Consider the following 17,865-nt stretch of genomic DNA (forward strand, 5'->3'; position numbering starts at 1 on the left):
TTCACCCCATTTTGGTGTCCCTCGTTCCTCTGAGCAGCATCGTGTGTGACGTTTTAAATGGGTTTTTCTCCTTGACTGGCTGTTACCTATGAAACCCCATTTGCTCCAGGAAATAGTCTGCAGCTGATGAAGACGTAGTGCTTTGAGTCGGATTCAAACAAATGCTGAGCATCTTTAAACCATACTTTGACATTTACGAACTACTTGGAAATAATTAGAGGTTAGGTGTGCTCCTGCTGCCATTGACTGTGCCAGGCATATTTCAAACGCTTGCTTGTTTTATGTCATGTGTTCAAATGGTTTCTGCCCCCAAAATTTACTTTTAAAAGGTACCACAGCACTTCTACAATGTTCTTAAATCACGATCCCTTGCTGAAGATCTGTAGCTAGTGCTCTGGTAGTTAACTCTCAGATGTTTTGTTGATTTTGGTGCAAATTACAGGTGCTTGTCCCTGTCTGCTTTCTATCAGATGCAAACAAACCTTGTCTGCCCTGTTACCCAGGAATCCCATCCACTTTTGCCCCATATCCAAATTCCTGGAGCGAATTTCTTTGATAAGAATGTGTCAGAAGATAAAACTTCAGTGCCAGAGCTGCGGTGCAGTGTTAGTAAAGGCTCCGCTCCTGAGCAAGGGGAAATTGTTGTTTTGGGTAAACTGGATAGTCAGACTTGTTTGTTCCTTTCGGGCTGTGCCCTCAAGGACTTCAGCACATTCAGTGTCTAATCTGAACCCGAAGTCAGGAGATGCCTCAGTTTTTAAGAGTTAACGTTTCTAGAGATAGGGTGTTCTGATGCACTTTTGGGAACATATTTGGTATTTCACAACTATACTTTCCATACCTTGTTATACTTGCTTTGTGTACATTTTATGACACCATCAAAGTTGCATGTTACAAAGCAGAGCATCCTATTAATTTTTTAGAAGACATTTGTGTCTCGGAAGAACACTGGATGCTGATGTAGCCGTAATTGTCCAGTTTACAAATGTTTCAAACCCTAAAATTACAAGATAAATTGCTTCTCTTGCTCCACTCTCAGGAAATATAAGAATAATCTTATTAATAAGAAGAACAATCTTAATAATTACTATCATTATTTCTGGATATTTAGTGTATTATATACAATCCTTTAACATATGTTACAGAAACAAAACCTTTTAACTTTATCAAAGCCGTAATTGTAAGAAGTTTATTATTCGTCGTTGAGATGGAACATGAAAGTCCTGGGCAGTTTCGGTTCCCTTTTCTTCGGTATGAAGGGTTGGCAGGAGAGACAACGTAGGTGACCTAAAGAACCATCCGTCCTTACTGGTAAGGAGATGCACACGGGAGCTTCCCAGATCAGCGGGACCCCCTCATGGCGAGGTAGGTCAGGCATTGGAAGGTGGGCGTTATTTCAGCCAGGAGGCCAAACCCTGTACAAGTTCGGTCAGTCTGCCTCGAGTGTGTTACTTGTTTCACCCAGCAGCTCCTCTCTGTTCTGTCTTCTTTTTCATCCTCCTCCTGTCTGCCGGGATGGGATGCTCCCTGGATATTTTTCTGTGCCAATACACCTGTCTTAAAGATTCTTGGTCTCTTCCTCAAACCTGCCAGCTTAGTTGGCCACGTGCATCTGGGTACCAGCTAGTAGTTGGTAAATAGCTTTAAAGGAGGAGGAGAAAAAAATAAGGTTGGACACAATATTCACATTTTTAATAATCATATTTTAACCAAATATTTCTGCCTTCTTTAACCATTGCAATGGAAGAGCTCTCCTTCTCCGCCCAGCTCTGCCTTCCCTCCTCCCTTTTCCTCCCTCTCTTGCCCAGGTAAGTAAACGGGCTCCCCAGCATCAGGACCAGTAAATGCAATTTAATAGTTCAGTGTCAGAGGCTCAGAGCTGTCAGATGTGGACTGCAAATGATCCGTGCAGCTGGACTGGAAAAAAAAGCAATTTCACAAAAACCCAGCCCTCGCTTTTCTCCCCCTTCTGTGCGTGCAGAGGATGTTTTCTATCCCTTGCTTAGTTATTTTCCTCCCACCCCAGCCAGGTGTAGTCCAAGAAGAGCAATGAGCAGACATAGCTTGCAGCTGCCAAGAGCGGGAGGCCTCCTCCTCCTCCCTACTACTGGCCATGTGCTTTTGCTGTTTACTTTGTGCTGGCTCCAGAGCTTCTTAGAGCTCTTTTTGAGCCACTTCGCCGCACTTAGATAGAAAACACACGCACAACCCAAAACCAGAAAGAAGAAGCCCGGACAGATTTCTTCTGTCTTAATAAGTAAAAGCAGCTCAAAAAGCGTTTAAGCAGCAACAGGAGGCCGCAGAAGGGAAGCAAGGGTTGCCTCGTCAGGCAGTGTGGATGAGGAAATGCTTGGCGGGGAGGAAGGGGGGGTAGCAGGCTCTGCAGCTTTGGCAGCAGCGGGGACAAATTGGTTATATTAAATTGGCTCGGCAGCCTGTGGTGACAACTTGCTTTCCTTTGAAAAATGAGCTCAAACTTCCGTACAAATATATATATATACTTTAGAAATGATTATATATCAGTTCTGTTGTCTGCAGCATCTTTTAGAGGTAGACTGGAGAAACAAGACTTGAATTCCTTTAGTGATACTTGAACATCAGACTATACATGACAACGTCAACTGTGCTTGCAAACATTTGACGTTTAAAAAAAATAACAAAACACCTGAAAGTGTTGCATGAGTGATGGGGCATCTTTGATTGCTTTTTTTCTTACTACTTTGGATCCCTGTAAGGATGAGGGTATACTGGGTATGTTTTCTGGCAAGTAGATGTGCTTTTTTCTCAGATTTTTGGATTTTTCTGAATTGTTCAATGCAAGAAAAATGTCTACTTTGACTTCATTTAATTTTCTGATTTACAGTCAAAGCCTTTTCTAAGCCTGGAAATAATCATCCTTCACTGGCAACAAATGACATGATAAATGTGGTCTGTGAAATGTCAGGCACGGGAAGGCTTGCAAATCTGATATATTTGTATTTTCAGCTGAACTTTAAGGAAGAACCAGGGATCACGCTTCAGCTTCAGTGGTAGAAGCAAAAGGTGAAGCTTTTATGGACATTAAGAGTGTAAAAAAGTGCATCACGTCAGTGGTCCATCTAGTTCACTGTTCTCTCTGACAGCATCTCTCATCTGTGAATGTTTGAGGATACCACATGAGGGTGGCTGTTACCTGCGGTCTCTTCTCCTTCTGGTTCTTCAGCATCCACTGTTGTTGCATGAGAGACTTCAGAGGGGTCTTGTAGTACCTGTTTAGGCACCCATTTTCTCTGAATTTGCCCCAAAGCTTTATGAATTTGCTGAGACAGTCTGCCTGTGTTCTCCTTCTCATGCTAAGAAAAGGTCTTCTGTCAGAAACTAATAAATTAGTTTAATCAACTATCAACTAGTTCTCTTGTTAGGGGACTTCGGGTTCAGTTTATCCATCATCTCACAGGTTTTGCAGATATTGGTCAAGTTCCCCTGCTCCCCCATCTCCTCTCCTCACACCTTGAAAGGTCCCAGCCTTTTTCATTCCCCTCACACAGCTGCTGCTCTGTTCCTAATCACTCGGTTATCCCTTTTTTTTAGGACTTCGCGGATATTTGTCAAATCTGGGGGAAATCTCATTGACTTTTTTCTACTCTGTTGCACCCTGAAGTTAAAATAGGATAAACTTAATCTGTGGTTCTCTGCTGGCAAGAGGCTGTACGATGCTAAAGATAGTAGTCACTCACCCCCAGCCTTTGGTGAGCACTGACAGAAGTTATGCCAAGTTATGAATATCCTGAAGACCCAATTCCAGGCTAAAATTAATAATGCAATGAAAGACAGTATCCTTTGGTTGGAATACCTAATATTTTGCTCCTTTGTGGCACCTTCTGTAAAGCTAGCTTGGAAATAGGGCTTGGAGTGATGGGTCCCGTTCCTCCAACCTGCAGAGAAAAAAATGAATCCTCCCTACAGTGGAGGGTGTCACAACTGAACAAGTTCTCATTTGGCGCAGAAATGTAGGTGTTTTCAGACATACTGAAGCACTCGTGAAGGTTTTTGTTTTCCTGTGTTCTCCATAGCTACAGCAAAGGACTTTTGCAAGAAGTTTAAACACGTTAAGAGCACGGATCGCAAATATGTAAAAACTCCGTGCTTCCTGAAGCTCAGGAAGTAATGCTTTCATTACTGGACCCTCTTGTAACAGGGTCTGTTTTCAGGCCAAGTGCTACTCAGCATTTTTAAAATGCCAGGTTTTTAAGTAGCCCCTGATGTTAATGTGCCTGCCTGCTTTAGCAAGGACTGAAGGAAGATTGGGTTGTTTGTTCTGAGTAATGCAGGCTTGTGGAGGTGTCGTCTCTGTGTAACGTCAATTTATTACCACCTGGTGTTTCCGCAAATTGTCAGTGTGGGATGCAAATTGCACTGTTCATTTGTATGTTATAGTGGGGAATTGATTTATTGTTTCCAAGGAAATATAAAGTAGAATAAAAACGCACGATAAAGTAAGCTTCATCGTACGAGTCTCTTTTAATTGCCTGCCTGTGATCAGATGTATGCTAAAGTGGTGCAACAAATTCTGGTGGAGGTAGGGAAACCTGCTAAGCAAGCAGTCATTTCTTCAGGTTTGCCTTAGTTCCTGGCATGTCCTAGGCCATGAAGATCTCACGCCGACTATCTGTCACCCGCGTCCTTCAACAGCCTGGCGTGATGAGGGACAAGGCACAGCAGTGGCTTTGGACATAAGTGAGTGTTGATAGCTCTGTCATTACATCTGTGCTGCTTAGAGCTGCCAAACAATGTGTGAAGACTGGATATTACTACGATTTTTTCCCAAAAATTGGAGCAACCAAACTACCTGATGTTTCTGACCCTTCCAAGTTCCACCCTGATCATGATCGAGTGTTCTTGAGGTGTTCCTACGTGATTTTGTCCATTTTAAAGTGACAAAAAGGATGAAGCTGAATTGCCACAAAATCATCTCTGCTGTAGAGGATTGAACCCTCATTTTTCTTCTGCAGACCAACGTTTCTTGAGTATTAGGTTTCTCTTTCAGAGGCTTTGTTAGAGGAATTTTTATCAGGCATTGTGCCTCCGACTTAATTGTTAGATCAAATGCCAAACTTGAGAACAGGTACTACTGTACCCGTTCTTGGACTAATTAACCTAATTCTGCTTATTCTTCTGTCTTTGGGTGCAGTAGATGGAGACTTTAGGAGAAAAGGACCATTAGCTGAAGAATGGTGTAGCTTAGGTCCTCGAGAACAACATGAGGAGCCAAGAGCTCTGATTCCTAATGGGATTCAAGGGAAGCTCACGATTTACCCAGCTCTTCAGGATCTTACGTGAGGATGTCAGGAGATGCATGGTACATGCCCAGTTCCAACAGCAACAGCTCTGCAAATAATTGATATTTCTTGTGTGTGTGGAGACGCACAGAAGTATCATCTCAACGAGCTGTAATTAGAAGGATTTTTATGGTTGGCCTACATTAAACAGCCATTCAGTCACTTGAATGAGAATCACTTTGTGCCTGGTCCATACATTTCTCTGTATGTAACAGAGGCTGTAATTACTGGCTTTGGAAAACACTTGAGCCGGAATAGGCTTAAGTAAAACTTTTTACAGGTCATTGAGTTTTGGAACAGGCTGTTGCCATACAAGTGCGACAACGTGACCATTGTCATGCTCTGTTCCCCTTCAGTACTTACAGTGCCTGTTATCTGATGTGCCCTTCTGGTTTCCATGAAAAATGGAGATAACGTGGGGGCAGTTAATGCTGTATTAAAATGGATCCAAAATTAAAAGCCTGTGCAGCTGAATGTTGTGACATGCGGGTCTGAGATGGCATCATTCAGTAACCTAAAACTAGGAAGGGAAGGTTTCGAGTCAAATGGCAGCAAAAGCCAAATATTTTAATCTGTGATACTGCATAGCTGGAATACCTTAATACTTCCCTGAACTGCCTCTGGTGCAGGCATGTCTCGTTCCTAATCTCCTGGAAACATGCTCTCATTATCACCAATTCTAATTTATTCTTTGCGTTTGCTTTTCTAGAAAGACAGTAAACACTCACTACTCACTGCTCCTATTTACTTACTCTGCAGCTGTTTAGAAGAACTTGTGCTACGTAGGGCATCCATTGAGCAATACTCAGTAAGTAGTATTAAAGATTGTCATATTGCTTACTTCACCCTCGTGTTTTGATCGGTAGGCCTGCTGCCAGCTTTTTTGAGAACAATTTTTACTGGTCACTTCTGTGGTGCCTTTTAAGAAAACTTCGTTATAATTTTGTATACCTTGCTAGAGAGATTTGTAAGGTTCATTAATTGAAGATGTAAAGGAAGATTAGTGTTTACTTGGATTTCAGCGGTACCAAGGGACCTCAGTGCATGTTCAGAGTGCCGTTGAAAACTGTAGCAAATATCTGGCTGGATACCTTGTGCTAATTAAAGACACTGGTTTTCTTGTATTCCCAACACAAACGATGTTTCCTCATTATCAAATGTTTCATATTAAAACTAGGAATTGGTGCCAACTCCAAAGGGAGTTGCTGAGTGGTGCAGATTATGCAAGCACATTGCAATGAAATTGGGTTAAACTGAGTCTGAAGGTATGTCAGGACTCATCCCTGGGGAGCCTTAGGACGAGTGCCATACTGGATATTGCAAGACAGAAGGATTGCAAGACATCTTACTGGATTTGAATTACTGCTTGACAGTACGAATAGTTCAGCTGGTTTTGAATGCTCTTTAAAACTTTTCTCTACCTTTTTATCCCAATGTACAGACGAATGCTTCTTCCGCACTTTGCAAAAGTGATTTCGAGGTTCTTACGAATCTCGAATACAAGTTTCACCAGTAGCAGCTGTACATGGAATACACCCTTGTTTCAGTTAATTTAGGGCATATTTATACTTAACAATTGATTTTTGCTGAGATATGCTTGCCTTGTGTTGCAGCCTACAGGATGTCATATTGCTTTGTTTCATATGAATCTTGTAGTTTGTGTTCTTTCTGAATTCCTTCTTCATGCTCCCCTGAACACTTAATCTCCTAAAACACTGATATAATTGAAACAGGTTTTTGTACGTTTGCACCTTGCATTGCTAAACATCTTTTGACTTTGGTCTCTGTCTTCCCTTGTTGGCTTTTCAGTGTATTTCTCAAACACATAATTGTGTTTGAAGAAGGACTATACATTTCTGCTTTGAACTGAACTGAGACCTGGAGTTAGTAAGTGCTTGGGCAACGTTCTACAGGAAAGAAAACGGTCAGGAATTGTCAGTCACAGGCCACTCTCCCATTTCATATCGATAGAGTGAAATATTCAGTGGGTCAATTTAGACTAAAATAGATACAAGAACTCATTATTTAAATGGCTTTAATGCGGCTGGCCAGGCTGCTTTATACTTTGACCTGGGGGCCTCAATAAGTGCTTCTGGCTGCAATTAATGTACTTTAAAATAAATATATGTATGAGGGAGGGAGTGGTGACCAGGAAGGGGATCAGAGAGGAGGCAGCAAGGGAAACGTGTGCCTTCTTGGCTGTGTAGGTACAGGCAGCCTTACCAACAAGGGTGGATGTAGCCAAAAGGTGCCAAAGCTGGAGCAAAGGATCACTGCTTTTTTTCCTTTTGAACATCAACAGTAGCTGAAAGAAAAACAAGAGAAGTAAGCTTGGTAGGAAACAGTGAGTTTCCAATGTGACTTTTGGAAATAGCTGAAATTATTGACTTTCTGAAGGCAAAAGTGAACATAATGGGAAGAAATGCCCTTTTTGCTGTCTTTCTCTGTTTATCCCCGGTTTGAAATCAGAAAACTCTTAATGGCTTTTTCAAAGTTTCATCCTTAAAAATCTGTAGCAAGATTTTAAGTTAACATAAGATAACTTTAAAAAAGAAAAAAGAGAGAAAAGAAGAACCTTGTGCTTGCACCCCTGGAGTGCTTGCTGCTGCTTTCCTGTAGCACGTGCATGTTCTGGGGGTTCACTTTTGATGTCTCAGCTTTTCCCACTTCTCCATTCTGTTCTGTTAAATACACTAGGACAGTTTTCTTAGGAAGAGTAGTGTGGTCCTGGTAAGATAGGGAGTCAGCCAACTTATGCCCAAGAGCAAGCATTGGGCCGAAACCTCAGAAACACCACCACCAACAAAAAAAGTATTAGGACGTGGCGTATCAAGTGTCAGCAGTGTGCAAAACTTAACAGACTCCTAAAAATACAGTCTTTGTAATGGGGAAAATATTTACAGTTCTGCCTAACACCCTCACTTTCTGTGAGGTTGAGATAGACAAGGTAATATTTGCAAGGTGAGCTCCAGCAGGATTTAATGCAAGCTGTGAAAATGGATTGAGCAGTACGTTTGTGAGATGTTTACTGTCTGATGTGAGGCACATTATGGATAATTTAGGATTTTAGAGTGTGGAAGGAATTCTTAATGTAGTCTTCACCGAATCGCAAAACCGAGCCCCCCTCCGAGCAGGGGCAGGTGCCGGGGCTGTGCTCAGCCGTGCCTCCAGCATCTCCAGGGCTGGAGGCTCCCCGGCCGCTCTGGGCAACCCAAACCAGCGCTCACCCCCCCGGATAACACAAAATCTTTCTATTACATTTAAATGGGACCTCCTGTTCAGTATTTTGTGCCAAAAAAGGGCTTTGTGTCAGTCCGATAAAGCAACGTTGCTCATTGAGGGTGCAAGTAACCTGAAGGGTTTTAACAAGTCTCAACTACTTTAGTATTAAAGTACTTACTTTTAAATATTTTTAAAAGCATTTCAGGACTTGTAGAATTTCCACACCAGGACCAATGAAAGCAATTAACTCTGGATTTATTTGGAGTGGGAGGTTTCTTCTGGGCCCAGTTCCTTTCGCAGGCCTGAAGTGAGGTGGGCCAAGTTATTTTTGACAAAGTGTGACTAGAAATTTTCATAGACGTGGCTGCCTTCAGGCTGGAGGTGGGGATCAGACCATGGAGATCGAGCAACGTTATAAAACTTGAGGGCACTTCCAAAGGACAACGTGAAGTCACGGTGTGAATAATTATGGCTTGGTTCGTTGTCACGCAAACTTGCTGACACCGCGCTGATGGCGAGCCGCCAACACCGGCATGAGGAACTTTTTTATTTTATTTTATTATTTTCAGTAAATCGTCAAAACGGCTGATAGAGAAGACGTTATTGGCATTGAAAAGATTGCCCCGATGGGACTCCGCTAACTTTTCTGTCAGTGTGCTAATCGCATTTTAATTAATTGATTTAAACATTTGTTATGACCTCTTTTTTTTTTTTTTTTGACTGTCTCATCAGTGGAAGTGACTTAGTTTCTGAGTACTCAGAGCTGGTAGTGAAATGTGACTTTGAACTTTGCTTGTTTGTACTACTGAAAGTCATAATATTGACTTTGCTCCCGCTGCAGTCATCAGACGTGGGGCTGTGCAGTGCTGGTGAGATGTCAGCAGGAATTAGGCTGAGCAGCAAATGACTTGCAAACAGAAATTCAGAAGTAATTCAATTAGTTACCTCATAATTCTGGGGGTTTTGACAAAATGATTTTGATTATTCTTTCTTAACGTAGCTGATACGTGAGTAACGACAACAGCCGCCATTCAAAACTGAATGGTATAAAAAGCAAAGCACAAAAAAGGTCAACAGTGCTTTCTTGCTGCAAAGTACAGTTGTTTTTTTGGGGAAAAAAAGGCTTTATCTTCTAACCTCACGTAACAATCTCCCATTTATTTCCCTAAATGTCAGGTACTCTGCCAGGCGATAGCAGGCTGACAGGATGATAATGCTCTGGGGAGCGACTGCAGCATCTTAGCAGAGCCACCGAGTATCAGCAGGCCAGGACTGGTTTGCTCCACTCCTCTCCCCAAGCTTGGAATAATTTGTCTTTATGGTACCGAGGAACAGCGGAATGTTTTGTAACGTGTGAGCACCGGGAGGTCAGGAGTGTTTAGTTTGGGACACACAGGGCGAGAGCTGGCACGACTTTGCATACAAACAAGTTTGACCAGCCTTGATTTTAGACCACTGGGCTTGCCCCTGCTCTTTTATCACCACGATATCCAATAAAACCCGGCAGAATTAAGTCTCCGTGTGTACTGTAGCTTGTTTCTGCTCCGTAATAGTGTCCTGCTTGGCTATTTAATACCAGGAGAACTGAAGCTGTTCTTTTTAAACTGAGGTCTGTAATGGCAGGATTACAAATCAATCTGGTTTGAATTCAGAAGAGCACAAGGAGGCATCCTGGTCTTGTAATCCTACTTTTCTTTGTATCTTAAATAACCAAGCAGATCTTGTAAAGTAGTAGTTTAATTATCCTTACATGACGAGCAGCTATGTTTTACAGAATTTTGGCCAGGGGCAAAGTTTTACAGTCACATTATAAACTCAGACCCGGGGGCAGGGCTTAAATGAAATATTAATAGGTTTGTAACTAGAGAGAGGGCATGTGTTTCTGTAACTTCAGAGCTACCAAAGTTACTGCTCTTCTGCTGCCTCGTTAAGTAAGCATTGGGATTTTTAAAAGAAGTTATAAAGAACCCAAAGATGATGAAATTTTTGAGGAAAAGTGCTTGTCTGCTTTTCAGAAGGAGGTTGGTTTACCTTTCAGTGCTTCTATCCTGTGAAACACTGTGAAAATTGACAATACTTTGTACCTGCCGTGGTCGGTCCCATGTTGGATTCCAGATTTTCCCCTCACTGTGATGAACGTGAAGGAATTCCTTCTGTCATTGTGTTCTCCCCACCCATTGAAATTACGCTGCCTAAGAGCACTTCTGTATATGGGAACTGATGTCTTTCACTTCTCTGTTTGCTGCTCCCAAGGGACATATATTGTCCCATAGATTGTCCGTAATACATCTGTGGTTAGACACTTTTAAAATGCTTGTTTCTGCTTTTTCCTATAGCTTTTTCCCTGCTCTTTTTCTGCCAAATAAAACCCGATACATACGTCCCTTAAGTTGACGATACTGTATTAAAACAGGTGCTCTTTTAGTTCCTCTTTACTAAAAAAAATTGTATTGCTTTGGTTTGCAGAGTAATTTTCTATCATTTGTGTGTGTAAGCTTGAGATAACAGCATTTTTCCTAGTGACTTTGAGCTAGGGTAGGTTGTTTTAAAGGAGGCAGGACTTCATGGAAGAGGGTTAAAAGTGGCCCAAGTTTGAGCAGAAAAATAAATTCTTAGTAGAAAACTTTAATTCTTAGCAGTTACACTATTGAGAGCCATTAGGACTTTGTCCAAGGGAGTTGTCCTCATGCAGCTCCCCAGCCTGCAGTCATCTGGAGTTTTATGAGGCTGTTTTACGATTACAGGAGAGGCTGAGGCTGTTTTACAGGAGCTGAGGCCATTTTGCCATTACAGGAGAGGAGCCTCGCAGGTCGGAGCGAGGAGGGTGACGTTGCGTTACGTCGTGTTGGTCGCAGTCAGCCACAGAGAAGATTTTTATACCCGCTTCAACTTTCAAGTCAAGGTTTTTGTGGAAGCAGCATGCCAGCTCCTTCAGCGTGGAGAACCCACGAGTAACCTCGCCGAGGTTTTCCCAGCGTTTTGGGATCTTTATGGGTAGGGCGGACAGGTTTTAAAATGGGCATGGGGTTGGCTTAGTGCATTTGTATTGATCGCTAGAAAAGAGAGCAATAAAGCACGGCTCAGAAGCTCTAACAGCTTCTTGGATTTTCAGGCACTGCGGCAACAGAGGGTTACGAAAGCAGAGCTGGCAGCAGGCAGGTACGGGAAGTCCCTCAGGGGTCAGGCAATGGGGAATATTTGGGAGAAGTCTTGTTGGCCTGCTCTTAAATCCCCTGAGGGCAGGACTGCGGAGGGCTTTTGTCTGCCCCAGTGCTGCCAACTCCAAGTTCTTACAGCTCTGTTGGATGAACGCAATTCAACCATTTGTTGTAGAGGTAAAGTCACACTGCGCAGATGGGCTGTTTGTTTCCCCTTTATCTTCTACTGCGGCTAGGAATTTGGACACTTAACTTCGTTGTTAGGCTTCAAGCCCTGTTTTAGCCTCTAGCAAACGGTGTTATCTACAGTCTCAAGATTTCGAGCCTTGATAAGGGCCGGTGCTGAATTCCTGTTAGCCGATCCCTGGCCGTGGGTGAAGATTTGGGGGGAACTGACCCAAGGGACACGGCGTCCCCTCCTGCCCCTACCCACCCACTTCTGCTGCTCTTGCTCTGTGCTCATCTGTGACGAGCTAATTCAAGATGCTGTGGTATAAAACTAAAAATGGCTACCCTAAAAGCTGAGCTGTAGCCTTCTGCCTTGCAGAGAAGCAAGCTAAGCTTCAGATATTCAACCACAGTACAGCTTAAAACACCTTAAATCACCTCTTCTGCCCCTTTCCCAGCTCAGCTTTACTACCAGAAAGGCGTTCATCCTACTACGCCCAAAAGATCAAGTTTATTTTTAACAACTCGGCTCCAGATTTTGAAAATTGTTTGCCCACTGTCTGCTTGCTGCCAGGGGCAGGTATATATATATATAATTCCCAGAGAAGCTGTGGATGCCCCCATCCCTGGAGGTGTTCAAGGCCAGGCTGGATGGGGCTTTGGGCAACCTGGGCTGGTGGGAGGTGTCCCTGCCCGTGACACAGGGTTGGAATTAGATCTTTAAGGTCCCTTCTAACCCAAACCATTCTGATCCTATAGAAATCTTGATGTGCTTGTCCAAGCCCTGTCAGCTTGGAGCAGAGCCCCGCAGGTCTTTGCTCTTGCCATCCATCAGGCTGGGATGATTCTTGAGGCTACGTCAGGCGAGGAAGGATGTATTGTTTTCTCTTTTTCCCTCTTGTTCTGTATTGATTTCTCAGATACCGTCTGCTCATGGTTGATTAATTTGCAGCAGTAGCCAAGAGGCGGTCTTTTTCTTCTTTGGGATGCGGACTCGTACTGTAGTCCTTTTGCCACCAGACGTGGAAATCATTTGGAAATCAGTGGATAACAAAACTAGCCCCTAGTCTTAAACTGGAGAAGCTGTGTCAGTGTGCAGCTTCTTCGCGCAGAGCCTTCAGTTTGGTGACTCGGGTGTCGGGGTTTCCCGATGCTGATCTTTGGGCTGTTGTAAGGTCAAACTCGACAGACCTTTGGGATGGGAACTCTTGTTAAAACTGGAAGGCAGTGTTTCGTTTTGAATGCTTTTGGGGGAGGGCTGGGTTAAGACACTGAGAAGCTGAAGGAAGAGTGAAGCCAAAGATGCCACTTGTGTTAACTGTATTGTTCGAATTACACTCACTTGCTCGCTGGGACTTGCCGTTTCTGTGGTAGTATTTCTTTTATATTTGTATTTGCATAACTATTTTAGTAGGGCACTCTGAAAGAGCGATTAAATGTCCCTTAAAAATGAGTCTTGTAGGATTTGCAGTAAATATTTTGTCTGAATCAGTGTAAGATTTAGGCGTAACTAAAATTAATTTGCTTTCTGTTTTCCTTTCCTAGAATATGACAGATACCTAGCATCTAGCAAAACCATGGCGGCAGCTTACCTCGATCCAAATTTGAATCATACACCAAGTTCAAGTGCAAAGACCCACCTCAGTACTGGGATGGAGCGTTCCCCGGGGGCCATGGAGCGAGTCTTAAAGGTTTTTCACTACTTCGAAAATAGCAGTGAGCCGACAACGTGGGCCAGTATTATCCGGCATGGAGATGCTACTGATGTCCGAGTAAGTCTGGTTTTAGCATTCTCATGTCATCTTCAGGTTAAATGTTAACTTCATGGTCAAAAGGTAGAAGTCCAGAAGCAGAAACACAGACGTTTCACAGTGTATTTTAAAATAATCTTTACCTGTTGTATGTTGTAATTTCAGAGAAGGCTTTAAGTGGTACTAATTTTCCTTCAAAAAAATAAAAAAAATCTGATATATGATTTTGTATTACCTTGAAGAAATATAAGAACTCTTCCCATTTTTGCAGAACAGAAACTTGAAATTTAGAGAACTGGTTATCAGTCTAGATACCACTACTGATTTATGTCAGTTGACTTTTACCACTTTATACTTCCCCAAATCCTGTATGATGATGGGAGGAAATGGAGGAGAAAAGAGGCGTTAAATGATTCTCTTCATATTCTTTTTTTAAAAGTTCAACATTTTTACATGGTTACTGTGTTCAAATGTAAGACATGTGCATGGTTTTTGTTTTCTTTGCCTTTTTTATTTTTTAATCCCTGTTTGGAAAGTCTTTCCTCCCAGCATGGGGAAACTGAGCTGAAGTTTTTGCATCAGAGCCCTTTGTCTCACCAGTACGTACATCCCTTTGTCCTCCCTCCCCTCCTCACCCTGGCAATCACCTGCTGCTTTTATTTGTACAGCGTAGTCCTTCAGTTAACTTACACAAAATACAAGGTTGGGATTGTTTGAAGGATAGCTTTAAGTATCTGTAATCTTTGAGATACGTGGAAGTACACATATGCATGAAAATAGCATTTGTTCAGAAAAGGGAAGTTAAGCAGCTCTGTGTGGAAAGTACAGGTCAATAATCCTACACGGAGACTTTTACTTACCATTTTCTACACTTGCTCATACAATTAGGGTCTTGTGGTACTGAAACGAAGCTCACTTTAATATGTCAGATGTTTTTAAAATTTCATGATTTGCTTGGTTTTAGTTATTGTCCAAGAACAGTCTTGCCTGGTGGTCTGTGGTGTATGGATTTGTATTTTTTTTCTTGATGTTCTTGCTGTAGAAGCAAGTTTCCACCTGCTCATTCCTCCCATCCATCACTTGTATCCTCTGTACAGTACTTCATATTCCACTTCACAGACACAATTCCAATCTGCTGAAGGGAAAGGACTGCCAGAGTTCAGGAGATATGTTGTCTCCTTCTGCCCACTATTGAGTTTCTTTTGTGTAAGAGAAAAGTTAAGAAGAAAGACAAAATTTGAATGTTCTCTATTCCTTTCTTACTACTTCCTAGCATCACTATTTATGAAAAGACCTAAGAGCATTCCTAAGTGGAGTGAGTCTTGTGTCAGTGATTGTAGACCTGTGAAATTCAAGGATTTTCACTGGTGATCATCAGAGAATCTGCCTGATGGCAATTTAATAAGCTCACACCTGTGTTTAGGTATAACCTGGTGACCATACAAATTAGACATACAATAGTGGGAATCATTGTCATCAGCAACATACTCTTATTTTACATTAAAGAGGTTTTTTTGTGTGCCATTTGAAACATCTTTACACCATGACTTAGGTAGATTGGTTTGAATACGCATCCCGTATGATTGATTAATTTCTTAAAGTGTATTAATGGGTACAAGGGAGGAAAACTGTCTCCTTTTTTAACCTTATTTGCAAGCCTCTACTGTGAATGTAAGTCTAGGGTTCTTTATACAGTACTTGAAATGCAGGTTATCTTTCCAAAGGAGAATGTAGAAACTTGCAAAACAAAAGCAGAGATTACATCTCTGGTTTCTTCGACTCAGAAATACCTGTGGTTATGGGCTTTTAGGCTCCAAAACTTACACTCACTAAGAAATTCAGTGCCAAGTTCAATTTGCAGAGCTACACATCCTTATTTTAAGCACAAACATGTCATATTATTTTTATAAAACTGGTTTAAAAGAACAGACAAGTACCAGTAACCTGAGGCTTGCCTTAATTTTTAGTTTCCATATATACACATTTCTTTGGATGTTCATTTCTAAAAATAACATTATTTTTGTGTTGTCCTCCTTTTCTAAGAAAGAAGAATATACTTTGGGCAGGTGAAGGGATTGCTCTTACTCTTTTAACAAATATGATGGCTTTTTTGTTTTGTCAGACTGGGACAGTGACTGTGGAAACGTGCAGGTACTCTGTAGGAATGACCTAGCACTGATGTATTACCACGTTACACTTAATTTAGGAACAGTAAACCATTGTTGGAGTACAAGCCTACATTCCATTGAAATGACCTCTGTCCAACCAAGCTGAATAATTTAAGGTGAAAATAGTCTTTAAGGTTTTTATGCATTAGTTTTTTTTCCTTCTCTTATGGAGATCGACTGCAAGAGAGCTTCTGTTTCTTCTGAATTACGAACTGGGAAGGAGACTGGTGCTGGCTTTGGTATTTGGCTTGTTTCTGATGAACTTTTGAAAGTATTCAGTGGTGAATATCCTTGAGACAGCTCTGCAATTAAAAGGGGAAGGGGAAAAAAGGTTTTTTGGTTTGTTTTTTTAAGAATTCTCCCTGGTTAGTGTGGCTAGTGGGATGATAGCCAAGGAACCTTCCCAGTATTCAAAGGAAGTTAAACTTGGGCTGAAATCTCCAGAAAAGGTATTTCTGCTGGCAAAGCGGAGGTCTTTGTGGAGTGCTCTAACACCAAGGGAAAGTGAGTGTTGAAGTTTCTTTCCTGATTTCTGGTGTTTCTCTAACCTAACATCTTCTATTTCAAACCAAGTCAAATGTCAATGGAAAGGGTGTGGTTGGTGGTTAAAAAAGTGAGGAAAAATCTTCTTCCCTTAAAAAAAAAAAAGGAAAATATCTTTTTGATTTTTTCAAGAGCAGAGTAGAAGCAGTGCTTTAGCTGTATACATTATACACAAATCCTTGGTCATGAAATCCTGGCCGTGAACCTCTGTTTGTTCTGGATGGGTTTAGTCCCTCCAAGACAGCTGTTTGCTCTGAAGGATGAGTCTGTATGCTCCAATGGATTGAAGGGCAGCTTTTCAATTCTTGGAAATGCTTTCTTGGATTTCAAAGAACTGGCGTGCTCTCATTATTCCTTTTTTTTTTTTTTCCCTTGGTTTTACACTCGAGGCATGCTTCATTTCCAAAACAAAAAGTGTTTTTTATGAACGTGCAAACATTGCTCTCCTACTGCCAATGTGTATATTTGCAATGCAGGGAAAGAAAAGTTGTTTATCTTCCTATTTGTGTTAGGATGTGTTGCCTACGTGCATATTCTCAACAATGGATTTGCAGGGCATGCTCTGTCCTGTTCGCAGCCTCGGGTGGGCATGCGAGTGGGTGGCTGTTGCCGAAACGGAATTTCGATGGGCTCAACGTACCCTGAATGCAAGCAGTGCCGCCGCAGCTTGATCAGCAGTCACAAGTAAATCGCCTTTCTCTTACCAGGAGTGGTTGAAGCAAAGGTGTAACTACCCTATTTGATGGAGAAATGAAGGCACTGTTGACATTTAGCAGCTTGGGGGGTTGGAGGGTGGATTTTTGTTAAACAAGCCGTTGGAAAGGCCACGTGAGCTGATCTAAATACAAAGATTTTTGGTCATGTGCAGTTCTGCTTCGTGATCTGCATTCCCACCCCAAAGTTGGCATCCATTATATCTTCTTTTCAACTTCTAGCCCTCAAAGGTTCCTTCAAAGAACTCTTGATTCTTGAGTAGTAGTTGTGAGAAGTAAAAGTTGCATTATTTGTGTAGAAACAACAACCAGACATCTCAAACTAGGTTATTGCCAGACTTGCATCACACCTGGATTGTTACACAGGTTTGTTTTCTTGCAGTTTTGTAGGATTAGCCAACTAAAAGATACACTAGATAGAATTAATATTAAAACTTTGGCAGTCAGCTCTGTCCTTACTTCCAGAGTTAGAGAAGAGCATGGTTAGAAGTCTTTGACAAAGATAAAACATCCATGGTTCTTTTAACTTGCTCATCATTAAGATGACTTTTCCTCCCTTTTCTAAGCAGCATCTCTCAAGATATTGGCTTCTTTAATGTTGACATTTTGAGAACTCATAAAGCTGAAGAAAAAAGGAACAACGTCATTGACTAAGGATAAGGACATATCTAACCTGATGGACTCGAAGTTAGAAGTCAAGGGGCATCCTTTGGCTTTGTCCCATGCCATATCAGAGGAAAAAGCCCACAGCAAATTCATCAGCTTCCCTACCCACGTACAGAATCGTATCTTCTTCAGGTAGAAAGCATGGGTGCAACGTTGGA

At 41.9% G+C, this 17,865-nt stretch overlaps 1 protein-coding gene across 13 annotated transcripts in view; it reads left to right on the top strand.

Moving 5' to 3' along the window:
* Positions 1 to 17,865, top strand: part of PTK2 (protein tyrosine kinase 2) — a 205,140-nt gene that overhangs the window by 73,997 nt on the left and 113,278 nt on the right. For all 13 annotated transcript variants that reach the window (XR_014580939.1, XM_083827396.1, XM_083827393.1 and 10 more), the window contains one exon: positions 13,412 to 13,638. Coding sequence is in view for 11 of the 13 variants with exons in the window: in XM_083827392.1 (XP_083683518.1) it covers positions 13,412 to 13,638 (227 nt within the window). In the remaining 2 variants the exon portion in view is untranslated. The remainder of the gene's footprint in view (positions 1 to 13,411; positions 13,639 to 17,865) is intronic.

Source organism: Anser anser (assembly GCF_964211835.1).
Source record: "Anser anser genome assembly, chromosome: 2".
NCBI classification, from domain to species: domain Eukaryota; kingdom Metazoa; phylum Chordata; class Aves; order Anseriformes; family Anatidae; genus Anser; species Anser anser.